Raw genomic sequence first — 20,904 nt, 5'->3', positions numbered from 1 at the left:
AATTCAATAAAGACTTTAAAAATGGTCCACATCAAAAATAAATAAATAAATGCATAGGGAAAAATTTGCGTGACTTGCCTTATGGTGATTTTCACTTTATTACAGTGGTCTGGAACTAAACCCACACTATCTCCAAAGTATGGCTTTATCGTTAAAACCCAAAGCAATATACAGATTCAGTGCAATCCCCATCAAAATTCCATTGGCATATTTCACAGAACTAGATCAAACAATTCTAAAATTTGTATGGAACCACAAAAGATCCCAAATAGCCAAACAATCTTGAGAAAGAAGAACAAAGCTGGAGGTATTAACTCCCTGATTTCAAATTACACTGCAAAGCTACAGTAGTCAAAACAGTATTGTACTGGCACAAAAACAGATACACAAATCAATGGAGCAGAACTGAGAAACCAGAAATAAATCTACACATATATGTACTATTTTATGACAAAAGAGCAAAGAACATACAATGGATAAAGGATTGTCTTTTCAATAAATGGGGTTGGAAAAGCTGGACAGCTACATGCAAAAGAATGAAACTAGGCCACTGTCTTACACCATACACAAAAATTAACGAAAAATACATTAAAGCCTTGAATGTAAGACCTGAAACCATAAAATTCCTAGAAGAAAACATAGGTGATAATCTCATTGACATCAGTCTTAGTGATTTTTTTGTGGTTCTGACTTCAAAGGCAAGGGAAACAAAAGCACAAATAAAAAAATGGAACTACATCAAATTAAAAAGCTTCTGAAGAGTGAAGGAAAACATCATCAAAATGAAAAAGCAACCTACTGAATGGGAGAAGATATTTGCAAATCATACAGCTGATAAGGGGTTAATATCCAAAGTATATAAAGAACTCATACAAACAACCTGATCAAAAAATGGGCAGAGGATCTGAATAAGCATTTTTCTAAAGAAGACATGCAGATGGCCAACAGGGACATGAAAAGATGTTCAGCAGGGCTTCCCTGGTGGCGCAGTGGTTGAGAGTCCGCCTGCCGATGCAGGGGACGCGGGTTAGTGCCCCGGTGCGGGAAGATCCCACGTGCCGCGGAGTGGCTAGGCCCGTGAGCCATGGCCGCTGAGCCTGCACGTCCGGAGCCTGTGCTCCGGAACGGGAGAGGCCACAACAGTAAGAGGCCCGCGTACTGGAAAATAAAAAAAAAAAAAATGTTCAACATCACTAATTATTTTAAAAAAATGTTATTGGAGTATAGTTGATTTACAATGTTGTGTTACTTTCTGCTGTACAGCAAAGTGAATCATTTATACATATACATATATCCAGTCTTTCTTAGATTCTTTTCACGTATAGGTCATTACAGAGTATTGAGTAGAGTTCCCTGTGCTATACAGTAGGTCCTTTAATTATCTGTTTTATATAGAGTAGTGTGTATATGTCAATTCCAATCTCCCAATTTATCCCTCCCTCCCCTTCCCCCTGATAACTATAAGATTGTTTTCTACCTGTGTAACTCTATTTCTGTTTTGTAAATAAGTTCATTTGTACCATTTTAAAAGATTCCACATATAAGCAATATCATACGATATTTGTCCTCTGTCTGAGTTACTTCACTCAGTATGACAATCTCTAGGTCCATCCATGTTGCTGCAAATGGCATTATTTCGTTCTTTTTTATGACTGAGTAATATTCCATTGCATATATGTACCACATCTTGTTTATTCATTCCTCTGTCGATGGACATTTAGGTTGCTTCCATGTCTTGGCTATTGTAAATAGTGCTGCAATGAACATTGGGGTATATGTATCTTTTCGAATTATGGTTTTCTCCGGATATATGCCCAGGAGTGGGATTGCTGAATCATATGGTAGCTCTATTTTTAGTTTTTTGAGGAACTTCCATACTGTTTTCCATAGTGGCTGTACCAGTTTACATTCCCACCAACAGTGTAGAAGGGTTCTCTTTTCTCCACACCCTCTCCAGCATTTACTGTTTGTAGTTTTTTTGATGATGGCCATTCTGACTGGTGTGAGGTGATGTATCATTATAGTTCTGATTTGCATTTCTCTAATAATTAGTGATGCTGAGCATCTTTTCATGTGCTTTTTGGCCATCTGTATGTCTTCTTTGGAGAAATGTCTATTTAGGTCTTCTGCCTATTTTTTGATTGGATTTTTTGTTTTGATGGTACTAAGCCTCATGAGCTGTTTGTAAATTTTGGAGACTAATCCCTTGTTGGTCACATCATTTGCAAATATTTTCTCCCATTCTGTGGGTTGTCTTTTCAATATCACTGATTATTAAGGAAATGCAGATCAAAACCACAATGAGATACCACTCATTGTGATATGAGATACCACTTTATACCTCGTAGAACGGCTATGATTAAAAAGATAATAAATAACTCATGTTGGACAGGATATGGAGAAAAGGGATCCATTGTACACTCTTAGTGGGACTATAAATTTCTGCAGCCACTATGCAAAACAGTATGGAGATTTCTCAAGAATTTAAGAATAGAGCTATTATATGACCCAGCTATTCCACTTTTGGATATTTTATTCAAAAAACAGAAAACACTAACTTGAGGAGTTATAAACGCCCCTATGTTCATTACAGCATTATTTACAATAGCCAAGATGTGGAAATAATATTATAACCTGTGTCCATCAATGGATGAATGGATAAAGAAGATGTGATACACACACACACACACACACACACACACACACACACAAAATGGAATACAGCCATAAAAAAGAATGATATCCTGCCATTTACAACAACATGGAAGGACGTTGAGGGTATTATGCTAAGTGAAATAAGTCAAACAAAGAAAGACAAATACCTATGTTTTCACTCATATGTGGAATCTAAAAAAAAAAAAAAACAACCAAATAAAAATAAACAAAAAAAACCCTCATAAACACAGAGAACAGATCAGTAGTTACCAGAGGGGAAGCAGGTTGAGGGGGTGGGTAAAATGGGTGAAGCAAGTCAACTGTATAGTGATTGATGGTAACTAGACTTGTGGTGGTTATCACTCTGCAGTCTAAACAAATGTTGAATTATAATGCTATGTACCTGAAACATTAAAAAAGATTGGGTGGTATTTAAAAGAGGGATCAGAGGGAAATTACATTGCTCAAAGCTGGATTTTCTGTGAAATTTTGCTGATGTCAACATGAGTATGGATAAACAGGTTTGAAAATATTCTATAATCTATGAAAATGTATAAAGTAGAGTCCTTGGATATGAGTTTTTAATGTTAATGATAATAAGAAAAAATATAACTAGCTATTAAATGAGAAGAAAGAGGGATTTTGATCTAGATTAAAAGAGACTTAAGAGTATAACCAAATATAAACCATGAACTTTGATTGGATTCAGTTTTGAAAAAAAATATTTAGGGACAACTGTGGAAAGTTTAATATGGGTTGTATATTAGATGCCTTAAAAGAATTATTATTCATTTTCTTAGGTATGATAATCATATTGTGGTTATGTGGGAGAATATCCTTATTTTCTGCAGATACATGCTAAGGTATTTAGGGGTAAGATGGCATGTGATGTCAATAATGTGCTCTAAAATGTTCGAGCAATATAATTAGATAGATACATACATACATATATACATAGAGCAATATGACAAAATGTTAATAATTGTCAATCAGCCTAGCTGATCATTATAATAGTATTCGTTATATTATTCTTTCTAGTTTTCTGAATGTTTAAAACTTTTTTCCTATTAAATTTAAAATGCCCATGTGGTAAAAAATGAAAGATTTGACCTATAATCATCAAGCCTCTTGCTAGTTCTTACTTTCTTGGTTTCAAAGTTAAAATTGTTTTAGCAAATTCAGTCTAGCCTGGTAGTGTTGTTTAGGTTGAACATCATATGGTAGTTTGAATAATAATGAATTTCCAGATGAAAGTAACTGGCTGGAGTTGGTAGGCACATGAATCAGCTAATAGCTGAACCTTGATAGAATGTTACTTCATGTGTTGGGGAATTCACTTATTAGGCCTGCCTGTCTTAAAGCTCTTCTTACTGTTCCATTACCAAAAAGTTATAAGGTATTCTTATCTCTGTGGCTATCTGTCCCATGGTATTAGATCTTTAAAGTATAATATCTCTAAGGCTGTGATAGTGTGCCTTAATTCTTTGTTGTTTAGACAATATTGAGTACATTCAGTTCAGGGCACTACTCTTTGAGAGGGAGAAACAAATTGGAACATACTCAGGGGATAATGAGCAGGATGGCTGAACCATGTCTTTCCTATGAGAAAGAAATCAAGGAAACAGAGATGTTTTGCCTAGAAAAAGAGAAGATACAAGGGTAATATAGTAGCAGTGTGTGTGTACTGAAAGTGCTGCACTTTTGAATATTCCCATGGAATGAAAGGAACTATACGTTGAAAGAATAGGATTCATATTCCTATAAATAAGAATGTTTGACAACCCTTCAAAGATGGAATGGACTGCTTTGGGAGGTGCTAAATCTTCTATTCGTGTTAGTTCAAGGAGAGAACAAAAAGTCACTTGTCATGGGTATTGTAATGGCCACCATCACTACCACCACCACTACCACCACCATTTAATGATCACTTTTTATTCTAAGTATTTTATTTTTATTAATTCATTAAATTTTCATAACAACCTTATGATAGGTTCTATACTGCTATTATTATCAATACCATTTTATAGATGAGGAAATTAAGGCACAGAGAGGTTAACTAACTCTGGGGCTATATGAGGGGTGGATGGAAAACTGGGATTTAACTAGAAAATCTGGCTCAGAGAGCCTGTACTTTGTTTACTATTACACTACCTTGTCTTGTACAAGGGCATCAACAACTAGATGGGGATGAGCAATTGGATTTTTAAGGACCTTTGAATCTTGAGATTTTGATTCTGTATTCTGATAGTGTATAGATGATGCAAGGCTTTTCTATGTGTTTGTCTTGACAAGTTTGGGGACTTCTAATTTTTTTTTTCTATATTTACTCCATATGCTATATTTACATCCATTTATTAAATATCAAGGAATGAGGCTATTTATAAAACTTTTGGTATTGTAATTATTTTCTTTGAATCAAAATAACATTTTAAAAACACTATTTTTTTCTTATAAGATTTTAGGAATCATGACACTAGCAAATATTGGTAACAAATCTATATTCTGACACATCATGCATGAATATATTTATTGTTATTGAATATTATAGTAATAGTGTAGAATGGCAAATTTGCGAATGCTACGTAAATCTCATATTATACCAAATATCAGTTTTAATAAAAGAGAAAAAGAACATACTTTGTTTTACTGTTAGAGCTAATGATAATGTTTGTCAGGAATAATCTGTTGGTAATTGGAACCAAATTCAGTATTTTCATTTATGTAAGCTTCTTTAAACTGATGCTTTTCCATAAAATATGTCACGTTAGAGAAAAACATACTTTTTCCTCTGAGAAAGAACCTATAAATGTTAGCAGTTTAGTTTTGAGCACATTAAAAAAGTTAGATTTCTTTTGTTAGCAAGAAATTATTGGAACCTAGACTAAGTAAAGCTTTTTTTTTTTTTTTTTTTTTTTTTTGTCATCAGCTACCCAATAACACTGCGGTAGAATACCTCTTATACAGCACAGTTGGCAGGTATTTTGGGTTCATCAAAAAAAAAGTTGTTTAAATTGGGAATCAGAAGAAAGCAGTACATATATAGTAGATATGTAATATAACTCAATATAATGTATTGGATATACATGTATATGTGTAATTTATGTAATATAACTTGAAAACTTATTTGAAACTTAAAATATATATTTATTATTTAATTTATTTTTGGCTGCGTTGGGTCTCAGTTGCAGCACGTGGGATCTTCGTTGAGGCATGCGGTATCTTTCCTTGTGGCACAGGGGCTTCTCTCTAGTTGCGGCGTGCAGGTTGTGGCATGTGGGTTCCAGAGTGCGTGGGCTCTGTAGTTTGCAGCATGCCGGCTCTCTCGTTGAGGTGCGCTAACTCAGTATTCGTGGTGCGCGAGCTTAGTTGCCCTGCGGCATGTGGGATCTTAGTTCCCTGACCAAGGATCGAACCTGGGTCCCCTGCATTGTAAGGCGGATTCTTTACCACTGGACCACCAAGGAAGTCCCTTAAAACATATAAATGCAGTACATACCAAGATAGGTGGAGCCATCTGTCTTGGCAGAGAAGACTGACATGGTTGATTTGCCTGTACATGGTGGTTTAAAAAAAACAGAAGCAACTTTTAGTTGGTTTTATTATCGTTTTTAATTTCTTTACAGACACTGCATCCCTTTAATTCCCTCCAGTCAAAGACTACCAGGAACATACCCATAGTTGAGCAAATTGGGTTTATTACGCATTGCAGTAGGGAGAACTCACACCGTAGAGAACCTTAGAGTGTCTCAGAAAGAGAATATTCAAAAGAACTTTTTTAGGATTTGGGCTTTGTTTGAGTGATTTGGGGTAGGGTCTGAGGAAACAGAGATTTGCCATAGATTGGGGGCTATCACAAATCAGGGACAAATCTGTGATTGGATATCTCAATAAATCTTATTATAGGGAGGGCAGACTAAAGTAAGGATAAAGCTGTAACTGGAGAGACAGTATAACTAAAATGGAAAACAAAGCAAAACAAAAATGACAACATATAAGGCAATAAGAATGAACACACTTAATTCAGCCTTGCTAATAGGTGGAGGAAAGGGTAAGAGAGGATAATACTCTGTCTCTGCAATTTCATTGGTGGCAGGTAGGGAAGTTGATCATGCCGCTGCTTAGAGAAGCCATTTCCACTCATTTCTCCCACTGCAATGGCTTCCACCTGCACGTGGGTTTCAACTCTATTATGCAGGGCAAGATTGCATTCCTGACCCATGGTCTCTGCCTGTCTTAATTTCTGACATCTTATCTGACTTTTGCAACCCCAGTCTCTCCTCTGCTTGCAGTATGGCTGCCCATTCACATTCCTGGTCAAGGTGCAGGTGGAAACCCAGCTAAATTAGAGCTGTAGTATACTGTAGCTGCTCCTGGACAGAGTGGAGATAATCCATATGGAGTTAGGTTAAGTGAGAATTGATAGTGTCCCTAGATGAAGCTAATTACAAATGTTGAGGTTATTGGAGCTTTGTGAGGGGCCAGATCTTAGTGGAATTAGTTAGGGATGCCTTTAAAAAGAAGGTGATTTTGAGCATTGATATTGAAGAGAGTAATATAGTTCAGTATTTATTATTCCACTTAGATGAATGAGTATAAATAAAAACCTAAAAATGGTGCTTATCATGACTCTATTTTCAGAATTGAAAATTGAAACCAAAGATAATTGGACAAAGGACATTTTAATTTAATAATAAGTATAGGTATCATTTATTGAGTACTCAGGTGATGGGCACTCCCCTAAGTGCTTTATACATTATTCATTTCTCACAGCAACTATTTGAGCATATAATTATAACTCCATCCTATAAAAAGGCATAGTCTAACTCCCATCTCCTTGACTATGGGTCAGCCTTGGTGACTTACTATTGAATAGATTGCATTGACAGTTATAGGGCATGACTTCCCAGACTAGGTTAGAAAAAGTGATATAACTTTCTTCTGGCTCTTTTGGGGGCATACACCTTTGGAGGCCTGAACTACCATGTAAGAAGTCCAGCTAGTCTGAAGCAATGTGCTGGAGAGAAAAGATCAAGTAGAGAGACCACATCGAGGAAGATGTCCAAGGAACCCCAGGTTTCAACCCCAAGCTCTTAAAGTGTTCACATCTGTGAAAAAAGAAGCCTTTGAGATGACTCCAACCTTAGCCACTGACTTAAGGGCAAGCTCATGAGGAACCTTGAGACAGAACCACCCAGCCCAGATGCTCCTGAATTCCTGACCCACGGAAACCACTAAAGATAATAAATCATTATTGTCGTTTTAAGCACAAAGTTTTAGGGTGATTTTTATACAGTAGATAACTAATGTAATGTATCTTGGTAATTGTTGGATTAGGGTTAATAACAGTGGAATTCCTGTCTCAAAAGTAGGTAAAGCTCCTCTCTGGAAATGTAAGGTAAGAAAAGATTTAGAAGGTACGTGTTATTGAAATTATGGCATCTTTAACTGTTGAAAGTGATTTTTAGTATAGCCCTATGGAATGGAAAAAACACTGGATTGGGTGTCAGAAGACCTACATTCAGAGTTTAGCTCTGCCAGTTTTACCTGTGTGACATGGGGAAAACCACATAACCTTCTGAATGTTACTTTTCTTTACGCTAAAACAAACTTCGGTATTCAGTTCTTGGCAACACATTTTTAGAACAACATCTAGAGACTGGAGTGTATCAGAGGAGAATGACGAAGGGTCTGGAAACCATGTCAAATGGTAAATAGGTGTTGAAACTGAAGGAGTTTCACCTAGAAAAGGACTGTTAACCTAATCCCTCCCTTAAGATACTTCGAACAACTTTAACATGGAATAGGAAATAAATTGATTTTGTGTGTCTTTTGAGGGCAAACAGGAAACTATGGGTGATAATGATAAGGATCTAGATTTTAGCTGATCAAGGATTCCCTTTTAAATAATTAGAGTTATCAGAAAATATTATTTGCGAGTCCTCAGATGCAGATATACCAAGGAAAGAAAGCTTGGTTACTTTTTCTGATTTCAATATAGGGAAACTATAATATACTAACTCTCTAGATATGTTCAATAAGGCCAAACTCTATTCTCTTAAATTATTTTTATTGTGTTGGCCAAAAGGTTCGTTCGCTTTTTTCCATAAGATGATTCTAGTAGCACTTAGTTGTCTTTACCTTCATTCAAAACAATTTTGTTAGATTGTATGTGACAGCTGTCATATCAGCGTGCATTAAAAAAAAGACATCAAAATTGGTGAATTTTTGTGTAGCCATTTTAATATTAAAGATGGAAGAAAAATGCAACATTTTCGGCATATTATGTTTTATTATTTAAAGAAAGGTAAAAACGGAGCTGAAATGCAAAAAAGATTTGTGCAGTGTATGGAGAAGGTGCTGTGACTGATAGAACGTCTCAAAAGTGGTTTGCGAAGTTTCATGCTGGAGATTTCACACTGGATGGTGCTCCATGGTCGGGTAGACTAGTTGAAGTTGATAGTGATCAAATCAAGACATTAATTGAGAACAGTCAACGTTATACCATGCGGGAGATAGCAACATACTCAAAATATCCAAATCAAGCGTTGCAAATCATTTGCACCAGCTTGGTTATGTTAATCGCTTTGATGTTTGGACTCCACATACGCGAAAAAAACCTTCTTGACTGTATTCCCGCATGCGATTCTCTACTTAAATAATGAAAACATTCCGTTTTTAAAACAAATTATGATGGGCAGTGAAAAGTGGTTACTGTACAATCATGTGGAACAGAAGATATCATGGGGCAAGGAAAATGAACCACCATCAACCACACCAAAGGCCGGTCTTCATCCAAAGAAGGTGATGTTGTGTATATGGTGGGATTGGAAAGGAGTCCTCTATTATGAGCTCCTTCTGGAAAACCAAACGATTAATACCAGCAGGTACTGCTTCTAGTTAGACCAACTGAAAGTAGCACTTGATGAAAAGCATCCGGAATTAGTCAACAGAAAATACATAATCTTCTATCAGGATAACGCAAGACCGCATGTTTCTTTGATGACCAGGCAAAACCTGTTACAGCTTGACTGGGATGTTCTGATTCATCTGCCATATTCACCAGACATTGCACCTTCAGGTTTCCATTTATTTAGGTCTTTACAAAATTCTCCTAATGGAAAAAATTTCAATTCCCTGGAAGACTGTAAAAGACACCTGGAACAGTTCTTTGCTCAAAAAGATAAAAAGTTTTGGGAAGATGGAATTATGAAATTGCCTGGAAAAATGGCAGAAGGTAGTGGAGCAAAAGGGTGAATACGTTGTTCAATAAAGTTCTTGGTGAAAAGGAAAAATGTGTATTTTTACTTAAAAACCAAAGATACTCTTTGGCCCACCCAATATATTTCCTCTAAGCGTCTCTTTATAAAATGATTTTTGTTCTTCCTTATTACATAAGCAATATGTTCATCAGTGTTTATCAGTGATAAATTAGAAAACATAGATAAGCAAAAAAAGGAAAGAAATTACCAATAATCTCATAACCATTTATAAATCACTATAAATATTTTGGTGTATATCTTCTAAGATTTTGTTTTTGTGGCCATATTTACCCTTATGCACACATGTAACAAAATTGAAGTTATATACTAAAATACTATGATATATCCTTTTCTCCATTTGATACCTCTTCCCTTGTAAATAAATTATTCTACAACTTTTTTTGGTATTCATATTCAACCTTGAAAATAGTATTTATTTTCTGATTAAAAGTATTACTTATGATAGAACATTTGCAAAATATATGTAACTTCAAAAAGAAAATATAAAACTACCTATTATTTCAAGACTCAGAGGACCATTAACATTTTGTTGGAAATTCTTTCTTTTCTTCTGTACATAATTTAAAAATATATATATATATTAGTGTTTCTCACTAACACATTTTTTACTAGTAATATGAATAGTCCCACGTCACTAAATTTTCTGCAAAAATATGATTTTCAATGATTTCAAATTATTCCACCATATGGATAAAACCATAATGCCCTCAAATAATCCCTACTATTGGAAATACAAATTGCCTCTAATTATTCATCACTATAAACAACACTATATTCAACATATATAATATTGTTTTTAATGGCCATGTGGTATCCCATTGTGTAGCTATATCATCTTTTATTGAATGAATCCCTTATTTTTTAATATCTCAGTTGTTAACGTTTTGCTTAAATAAGCAATTCTGTCATTGCTAGAGCGAATCTTTACCCTTAGCCTTAATTTTTTATTATTTTTGACATATTTGGTGAATAGTTGTTTCATCATCCAACAACGTGACTTTTTTTTTTTTTTGATGTTTTGGAGGTATATAGAAGCAGCATAAGACATGAGGTATATAGAAGAAGCATAAGTTAGAAGCTAAAATTTAGTTGCAAATATGACTAAAACATGCAAAATAGTAACGAATAGTTTAGTATATTATTGCATGGTTCTGATTGCTTCAATGTGTAGTTCAGGGGATAGGAGGATAGTGAGGCCCAGAATAGTCAGGGAGGACTTTAAGGATGAAATGCAGTTTGAGCTGAGCTTTGAAGAGTGGGTTGAGTTCATAGTCAAAGAGAATGTAGTACATTCTAGGGGAAAGGAACAAGACTTGCAAAGGCTCAAAAATTTGATTATGTTTGCTATATTCACAGTACCATGAGAAGGCTATTTGAGTTTAATGTTATTTAATGCCACTGCTGAGCAATCAGTTTTTCATAACTTCTGAAAAATCTGAACAATATTTATTTTAATCTGTTTTTTCAATTTTATTGAGAAATAATTGACATAACATTGTATTAAAGATATAAAATATAATGTATATATTGTGAAAGAATTACCACAATAAGTTTACTTAACATCCATCACTTCACACATGTTTTGTTTTTAATATTTACTTCTCTATCCCTTCATATATGGAAACATCTTAATTATATATATATATATATATATATATATTTTTTTTTTTTTTTTTTTTTTTTTTTGCGGTACGCTGGCCTCTCACCGTTGTGGCCTCTTCCGTTGCGGAGCACAGGCTCCGGACGCGCAGGCTCAGCGGCCATGGCTCACGGGCCCAGCTGCTCCGCGGCATGTGGGATCTTCCCGGACCGGGGCACAAACCCGCGTCCCCTGCATCGGCAGGCGGACTCTCAACCACTGCGCCACCAGGGAAGCCCTATATATTCTTAATTTGTGAAAATTGCTTGTATTTTCTAGAAACTTTGCCTAATGATTTTTTTTTGTACTACTGTATGCTTTTTCAGTCACCTACATATAATTTTTGTACTGTTTAATTAATTGCCAGTGAAATGCTCCTTAGATAATCTGAATCAATATCACTTTAGTCCTTTTATTGGTACTAGGATCCTTTTAAATAGTATTTTGAAATTTTCTTCACTGTTAGGGAGGACTCTGAAGTTAAGGGTTAAGAGAAAACAAACTTATAAGTTTCCTTTGAATGAACTAATGCTTACTCAGTGCCCCATATGCTTTTCTTTTTGTGATGTTCATGTGTTCTGTCATGTTATACACTGGTTGTTTTCACAAGAAAGATCAAAAGAAGAGAAATAATCTCCTTTATGTTACTTTTTAAAATCACAACTAACCAGACTTCTTTAAAATGTTCATAATTATATCCACATTATAACATTAAGGCAAAGCACATTCATTTCATTACCTTCTCACGGAATCAGTGTTTCTGAAAGTGGGGTGCATCAGAATCACTTGGGATGTTTATTAAACTTCATATTCCTGCGCCCCACTCTTTGGGGTATGGGAAGAGGTAAGGGAATCTGTATTTTAACATACTTGCCAGGGAATTCTATACCTTAAAGTTGGAGAAGCACTGCTTTAGTCAAATGTTGTCTCAAACCTCTCCACAGCTGTGCTGCAGTGTCATGCATCAAAACTTGATAGATATTATCACTGTTCATCTTGCCTCAATTGTTAGTTCATAGGACCAGTTTTGTTTTTAGGAAATTAAAGAATAAGTTGAGCTTTTTTTTTCTGTAAGAAAACTTACTTAAAAATTACCTAGCTCCCTAGAACAAAAACTAGAGATTCTTTGTCAAATTTCTTTTTCTGATTTGGCATTACTGCCTTTTATCTAACAGTAATCTCTTCATTGTATCGATAGATGTTTGGATTTATGTGCCCCTTTGTTCAGATGAATTGACTATAGACCCCCATTCATGAGAGGTCCGTATGTCTTTTTTTTTTTTGCGGTATGCGGGCCTCTCACCATTGTGGCCTCTCCCGTTGCAGAGCACAGGCTCCGGACGCGCAGGCTCAGTGGCCGTGGCTCATGGGCCCAGCCGCTCCGTGGCATGTGGGATCTTCCCGGACCGGGGCACGAACCCGTGTCCCCTGCATCGGCAGGCGGACTCTCAACCACTGTGCCACCAGGGAAGCCCCCCATATGTCTTAAGTTTTAGAAAGTTAAAAAGTGAAGACCATAAATGGTAAATTTTGCCCCTTTCCATTGTTTATAAGATAGTATGACTTAAGCCATTTATGATTTCATCTTCTGCCCGTGTTGATGCCTTTGTGGCATGTTGCAAGTAGTTCTTGTTACTTTCTTGGAGAAATCATGACTTACAGCTTCTTGTTCTCTGCTTCTTGGTGGTGTTGAGTGACCTTGCACAGATTATGGGGCTGAAGACAGTGTGGGTCATTGGTGTGGGAACCCATGGTTATTGTCTGTGGTGCAGATGGCAGTGACCACATTCCCATGAGTAAAAAATAAGGAACATAGTCTATCTAACAAGTAAGTGACATGAGTAAATAGACTGAAATTAGTCCTGAGAGAAAAAAATGGTACTGTATGGAGCCTAAATTCTCTAAGGACAACTGTAACTCAGGCTGGAGAGACATTTCTAGCATCTTTCAATTTGAGAGTGGTGGGAAAACTCCTCTTTATTATGGTCAGTGGTGAGTCATTTGTAGGTAACCACTTCCATGTAACTGTTGTTTTAAGTTGATCTTCAATCCCTTAGGTTGAGCCAGAGTTTGTTTTTGATTTACAGGCAATGATAGACAAATTTGCATTTGAAATGAAAGTGATTGAAGCATAATTTATCAAATGGTATTACTGATTCAAAAGCCTAGGTCACATTTCTGATAGCGACACTATTAAGAGCTGAAATTGGCTTTGGCAAACATATCTCTGAGTTTTTTGTTTGCACAAAGTAGAGAATGAACTGGCCATTCCAAGGAGCCAGGTATTAACCATGACTGGCATCTAAAAGAAGGGGTTCCTGTGCATCACTCCACAGTTATTGTAAGCAGTAAATGAAATACAACATATTTCCTGGGGAAAGAAAAGATTTAGGGGTAAGGTAAAGAGGAGCTCTTTTTCCTGCCCTGCCCATTTATTTTATCCTTTTCAGTTTATTTTAGTGCAAATGTAATGAGCATCTACTCCGTGCTAGGCATTTTGATAACAATGGGATTGTGGAAAAGATTAAGATTTGGCTCATAGTAATTTAAAGCAGCTTTATTGAGATATAATACACATACCATACAATTTGCTCATTTAATGTGTACAATTCAGTGGTTTTTAGTATATTCACAGACTTTACAATACTCAGTTTAATTCAAGACATATTTTTTACTAAGCAATTCCTTAGGTCCAGAGGGGGAAAAACCTCTTTGGCTCCATTCCTAGATCTGTTCCTTCCAACAAAATAATAATACCTACCATTTACTAAGCACTGCCTGCTTTGGGCTCAGCACTGTGCCTAGTTGCTCTACAAATGTTAGCTCATTATATGCTACCAATAATTGTGAAAATAAGTTTTATTCCTACTTTGTATACAATGACAATAATACCTAAATATCTAGCATTTACTGAGTACAATTATCTCATTTAATGTATGTGGAAATGTAATTCTCTAGATTCCATTTTCTTTTCATTCCCTTTCCTACCAGTGATTAACTCTGTAAATTTTTCTTTTTTTTAAACGCTGTAACTTTTACCTCATGCTCTTCCTCTAGTTCTTGATGCTTACTGGGCTTTTTTTTGTGAAGAAGGAGAGAGATATAGGAGTGATTAAGATTTTTAAGCTTCTGATGAGAACAAAGCCTAGATGCTTTATTTATTTCATACAGTTTTTTATTGGGAGAGAGAATACCCATACACAGACAGATAAGGTGAATGCAAGACTACTGGTGGACTGTGGCCAAAAATGTTTGCTTAAAACTCTCAGTTCCGATTTAAAGAGCTATAAAAGCATTTTCTTTTTATAAACTTTTAGGTGTTTATTATTTTCAATCTAAGATTTGCTTTTTCTCCTTGAAGATGGACCTAACTCTCCTACCAGTTAGCCAACTTCTCTGTAATGTGAAATAATTCTTGTGTAAGTGTTTCTGTAACAAACTTGTCTTCTTGTTAAAAAAAAGAAAAAAAACAAATCATTTTTAAATGCCACATGAAAAATGTGTGTGACTATGTGCTAAAGTATCGGGGGTAAGTGTAAGAAATAGAAAGAGGTTTCCATAACTTTGACAGATGTGTAGCTAGAAGACAAACAAACAATTTTCCTCAAACCCCAGCACACAAAAATATTCAGGTTGGCTAACTTTCTGACGCTGATTTAGATATTTTATATATTTTCTGGTGAATAATTAACGTGAATATGGAAGCTAATTTCTCTACTGTTTCTAAATTTAGGGATAATGGGGTTCTTTTTTGATGTACGTATATTTTAGGCTGTGGGAAGAGGGTTGCTAATATAAGTGCCAATTAAAAGAAAAACTTTACCATCCTTATAATTAATAATTGAATCTGAACTATTTTAAATGAAGGGTGTAAATGAGTAAGAAGTTGAAGTGTTCCTTGTAAAATTAAGTTTTTGTAACACTTCGGCTGCTTTTTTTTTTTTAAAAAGAAAAAGGTCGAATCTACAATTTCAGGTTAGTTCCTTTGATAATTACCTCTATGTTTAGTATTTTTTTTTAAGCAGAGATAATTAATATATTTTATTTGTCCATCTCAGCCTCATATACTGTCATTCTGAGTTTGGGATTTTTCTCCAATGATATGTAAAGAAACATGTTCTAATGGTTTTATTTTATTTTTATTTTCTAGGAGTCAGAGAATAATAAGTTATGTTCCCTATATTCCTTCCGAAATACCTCTACCTCACCACATAAGCCTGACGAAGGGAGTCGGGACCGCGAGATAATGACCAGTGTTACTTTTGGAACCCCAGAACGCCGCAAAGGGAGCCTTGCCGATGTGGTGGACACACTGAAACAGAAGAAGCTTGAGGAAATGACTCGGACTGAACAAGAGGGTATGTGTGGACTTAACTGTTGGGCTTTATTCTTTTAAAGATTCCAGGCTTAAAAAAAAAATGAGTGGGGTTTTAAGGGCCAGAGAAGTGCATAATTGACACTAGCAAGGAAAAAGTTATTCAGAGGTTACCATGGTGATGGCAGATTGTGATCCATTAGAAGTGTTAAGCAGATAGTTCCATTTTTCTACAACTTTGTGCATTTTACTTGGCTCTTATAATAACAAATCAAGGTTTTAAACTGACTATAAGCCTTGCTCTGGAAAAGGGAGTACAGGTATTTTCCTAGCCACAACTTTATTTTTTCTCCCTTATTTCCTCTTGATGGATAGTGTTTTATTATGAAAATATCAACTGTTTAAAGAGAAAAAGACCCCTAATTTATTTCTCCTTATTTTTATAAATATTATAAATTTATAAATATTATTATTTTACCTCCAAATGTTGCAGAATTGAGAGCTGAGGGTTTCTAATACTATTAAAGCTAAATGTTCAAGGGAGGAGTTCTTTGACACATGACATCTACTGAAACATCCACCTTCTCTACTCTCTCTACAAGAGTCCACTTAGGTTAACCTAGGTCCTAAAAAGTAGATGAAAGTAGACTCTCTAATAATATGTTTAAATTAAATAAATCAACTCTGAGTGATTGCTATACTATGTATATTCTTTCATTTTTTTATGTGCAGATTTTAGACTTTAAAATGTAGGATAATTAATGGCTCTGGATTACTACTTACATTGTAAGTTAAATTTAAACCTCTGTGGTACTATAGGGAAATGGGGATTTGATATAAGGGAATTTTTCATGTAAGTTAATTTTATTCCTTTAAAGGGCTCAGAAGTTTAAAAATTTCAAATTAATTTTTGTGATGTGTCCACCACATCAGCAATCTTTGTGGAAGCTTCTAAAATGTATTACATGCTTCCCTATCTTACTAACCAGGTTATATGGCACAAAATGTAAACTTTTTTGTTGACTCAGGGTCATGATGCAGTAGAATATGATCTCCAGTACCTATCTAACAATCATGTGACCCTGGATAAGTTCTTCAATCTCCCTGAACCACAAAATTTAAAGTTTGGTATGGTAGTAACCTGACTTCTTAACTCAAACATTTTGAGAATTAACTATAATAATTAATGTGTCTTATGAACTGTAAATTACATACATTTGAGGTATTGTGATAATAATTATTATAAATGTCAATTACTTTACCATGCTATAATGTAATGATGCCCCCAGAGAGCTTTGAGATAATTAGGACAGTTGGCTTTATGGTTATTTCTCTGCAATTATGAAACTTTAGAGTTCCTGTGTCTGCTTGATTTAGATATCTTTTTTGGCGTGTGTGTGTGTGTGTGTCTGTGTATATGTGTGTTTTGGTTTCTCTTCCTTTCATATCAGGTTTCAGACTGTTACTTCTTACCTAGTTGTGAATATTTTCTAATTTGCTTCTTATATTCATCTGTCAATTATGAAATTAGATGATCATAACATTCTGGACTATATTTAAAATATGAACAAACATTTCTGGGTGAGTTGCTAAGAGATTCTGGGCAATATACATGCTCTTCAGTGCATGGACTTCATGCTGACTCTTCGGGCTGCTCAGAGACTTTATATTCCTCATTCATGGCTATTCTAGAATAACTGAGGCTGCCAGATCAATAAACTCTGAATAAATGAGGTTGCTAGGTTACATTTAATTGTGATTCACCAAAAAGATTGTTTTAGCTCTATAAGAAAGAGGCTTCAACATACTTTAGAGGGCTCTGTTGTGTAAAAATAAAGAAATTGATTTGTGATGATTTTTTAGGGGGAGGGATCTAGACTGCTAGGGAATTTAAAATCATCCTTCTCTTGCAAGTAATGATTAGTGTTTTCTTCTTCATTATTGTGTGTTATAGATTTGATACAAGAGAGGCATTTGTAAGATGAGACCTCTCATTTAAGAGTCCTTTGTTATTATATTCCTACTATTGAAGAATGTTTTTTATGTACACTACAGAACTTTGTTTTGTACAGTACATATATTTTAGGCATCGGAAATTCAGGCATTTTTAGTGCATATCAACGTATATAATACATTAAGTACAAATAGAAATGATAAAAAGTGTGCTTATCAAACAGATTCCAAAAATCTGGGAGGAATGCTGAATATAATGTATGAAAGAAACAAAAAGTCAAAAGTTTTTGACAAACTGAAAATATAAACTTAAAACTAACCCATCAAGATAAAATTTAATAGGTCTTGTTGTCAAGTCCAGAGGCTGTGACCAGAATTCCTATCTGCACAAGTAATTACTGAAGGACATTTAAATAGCAGACACATGGTTAAAAAAAAACTCAACATATAACTTTTAGGTGACAGAGAGTGCAATGGGGTCAGTGCAGTGATTATTGCCAAAAAATTGCCAGTGCTATCCCAGTCAGCATTACTAGAATTACAGTATGTAAGATTCAAGAGGTGTCGGTCCCACTGAACTTCCTGCTCAAAAGAATGCACCTGAAGTATTGTGTTGAGAATTACTACACTTTAAGAGGAACTCAGAAGCGTTGGGATATTCTCAGAGGAGAACAAATGACATGCTAACAGACACAGAATTATATAATAAGAGGAATAATTAAAGGAACTAGTAATATTATCATTATATTATCATATAATATTATATATCATATTGAAATTATAACAAGACCAGCTGTCTAACAGTGTAGCTGTCCGTGTATGGAAAGACTTTCTTTGAAAGACAATAAATTATCTTTGGAGGTATGCAGCAATCTTAATTGCCATTTTAAAAGGTTATTTTAGACGAGGGGTAATTGGTCTTTTTCTGCCAAGACTATGAATTTTTATGAACAATATGCTTATACAGTATTCTATAGTTCATGGCATATTTTTTATAGCCCTAATCAAGAGCTACATAGTATCATGATTATTTTTCTACAAGTTTTCTTCTTATTTTGCAAGGTGCTATATTAGAACTGAGGGATTCTTTCTTTCTTTCTTTCTTTCTTTGGCTGTGGATCCCTTTGGTGGCTTGGCAACGCCTACAGGTCCATTCTTATTTTAAATGCATAAAGTAAAATCCATGGAATTATGAGAAAATGAATTATATTAAAATGTTAAATAATTTAAAAATTTTTTGATATGGTATGAAGTACTACTTTATTAATGGATTAAACACAAGATCTAATGGAGGGACTAAAAATACAATTTTGAAGTAGTGATAAGTATAAAAGATATTTTGAGATATCTTCAACAAGTACAATGTGATATAAAAATATATTGTTATTTTATTGGTTACAATGTCACAGCTATTATGAATTTATGGTTTGTTGCCTGCATCAATAATTTAAAGAAATGCAAATTTTCAGTTAAAAAAATTGGTGAAAATGAATTTTTTCCATCCAAGTTCACAGACTTCCTGAATTCTATGGATAGACTTCTGGGGTCTGTGGACCCTAGGTTAAGAACCACTATGCTACATTGCACACCTATCATGAATAAAACAATAGTCTCTAAATTTAAAGAGTTCATATTCTAGTAAAAGGTGTAAAACATATACAAAATGAACTCTAATTCATATTTAATATGTGATAAGTTCCATGAGAGCTACATAGATAAAATGTTATAGGAGTTTACAAGATAGATTGTGCCTGCCTAGGAAACCATGGAGAGGTTCTATAGGAAAATGAGTCTTAACTGGTCTTGGAGAATGAAAGGATATATATGTAAGTAGAAATGGAAGGGAGGGACATTTCAGTCAAAAGGAACAGGCAGAGAGCTTTAAAACAGCCTTCAGGTTCTACTTTAAAGTATGTGAAGATGCATATAGGGTATAAGACTGAAAAGGTAGGTTCTGTTCATCACAGTGGTCCTTAAATTCTTGGCTGAGAAGCTCAACCTATATGAAAGTTATGGAGGAACCACTGACTGTTTTTTAGCAGAGTAAGTTGATGGATTAGAGCTTTCCTCCAGGAAAGTTAATCTGGCAGCACTGTATTGGATGTATGGGAGTACAGAGAGATGTTAAGGAAATTGTTTCAGGCTAGAGATAATGAGGGCCTGAACTAAAGCAGCAGAAACAAGAAAGGAAGAAGGGGTGCATATGGAAAAGATATCGGAGGTAGAATTGTTAGGACCTGACATTTAAAGTGAGGAGATCGATAGAGAGGAGTGGTTTAAAGGTAGCTCAGAGTGAATAGGAGGATGGTATAACAGTTAATGAGAAAAGTAGACAACATGTTTTGGAGATGGGAGTAATGAGGATTTCTATTTTTTATTTTGAGTTTGATGCCTAATTTTAATCATTTGCTTGGAGCGATAGAACAGAACAGTGTGATGGAAGAAGAGAAATAATTATAGAAAAGGTCATTAATAAGCTTCTGATAGATTTCTGATTCTATAATATTATAATTATACTCTAGGTGTAAGGAGGTAAAATAGCTCCACCAATATTTACCTGGCTTTGACTTTTTAAAGCCCCATCTCCTCATCTGGGACGTCCTTTATCCCATGGGATGTATAAAAGCTTTCAAATGCATTACTCACCTCTCCCTCGCTTCTACTTCCTGGTTTGAAGACCATACTTCATAAGTGACAAGCTTGTGTGATTGCCATAATAAATGACCTTTCCTGAGTCATTCTTGTCCTGGAGAATGTTTTGACTATATCAGACTAAATACCTTCCCCCTCATTTCCCCTCTTATACAGTAACTGATCTATAAAAAGTTTATTTATTATGGTCTATTTTAAAACAGTATCTACTTGATAAAACAAAAACTCTCCATTCGGTAATAGGAAAGTTATTCTCTCACAGGTAGATTCTTTGATTAACCAAATAATTGTCCAGTATTTTATCTGCCATTCTCTCAAGAAATGTCCTCTCCAGAGCAGTGATTTGACTGGATTGCTGAAACACTGATGAACAAAGGTGTTCTGTCTGAAGTGCCTCCGCTGAAAGTAAG

The 20,904-nt window shown here is 35.0% G+C and overlaps 1 protein-coding gene across 7 annotated transcripts in view; it reads left to right on the top strand.

Annotated features, from left to right (window-relative positions):
* Positions 1 to 20,904, top strand: part of SOX6 (SRY-box transcription factor 6) — a 518,084-nt gene that overhangs the window by 154,548 nt on the left and 342,632 nt on the right. For all 7 annotated transcript variants that reach the window (XM_082845245.1, XM_082845244.1, XM_082845243.1 and 4 more), the window contains one exon: positions 15,725 to 15,932. In XM_082845245.1, the coding sequence (XP_082701371.1) occupies positions 15,725 to 15,932 (208 nt within the window). The remainder of the gene's footprint in view (positions 1 to 15,724; positions 15,933 to 20,904) is intronic.

The sequence above is a fragment of the Leucopleurus acutus genome (assembly GCF_964270905.1).
Source record: "Leucopleurus acutus genome assembly, chromosome: 8".
In the NCBI taxonomy this organism is placed as follows: Eukaryota; Metazoa; Chordata; class Mammalia; order Artiodactyla; family Delphinidae; genus Leucopleurus; species Leucopleurus acutus.
The sequence above is the reverse complement of the archived record's forward strand: the minus strand, read 5'-3'. Positions and strand labels throughout refer to the sequence as shown.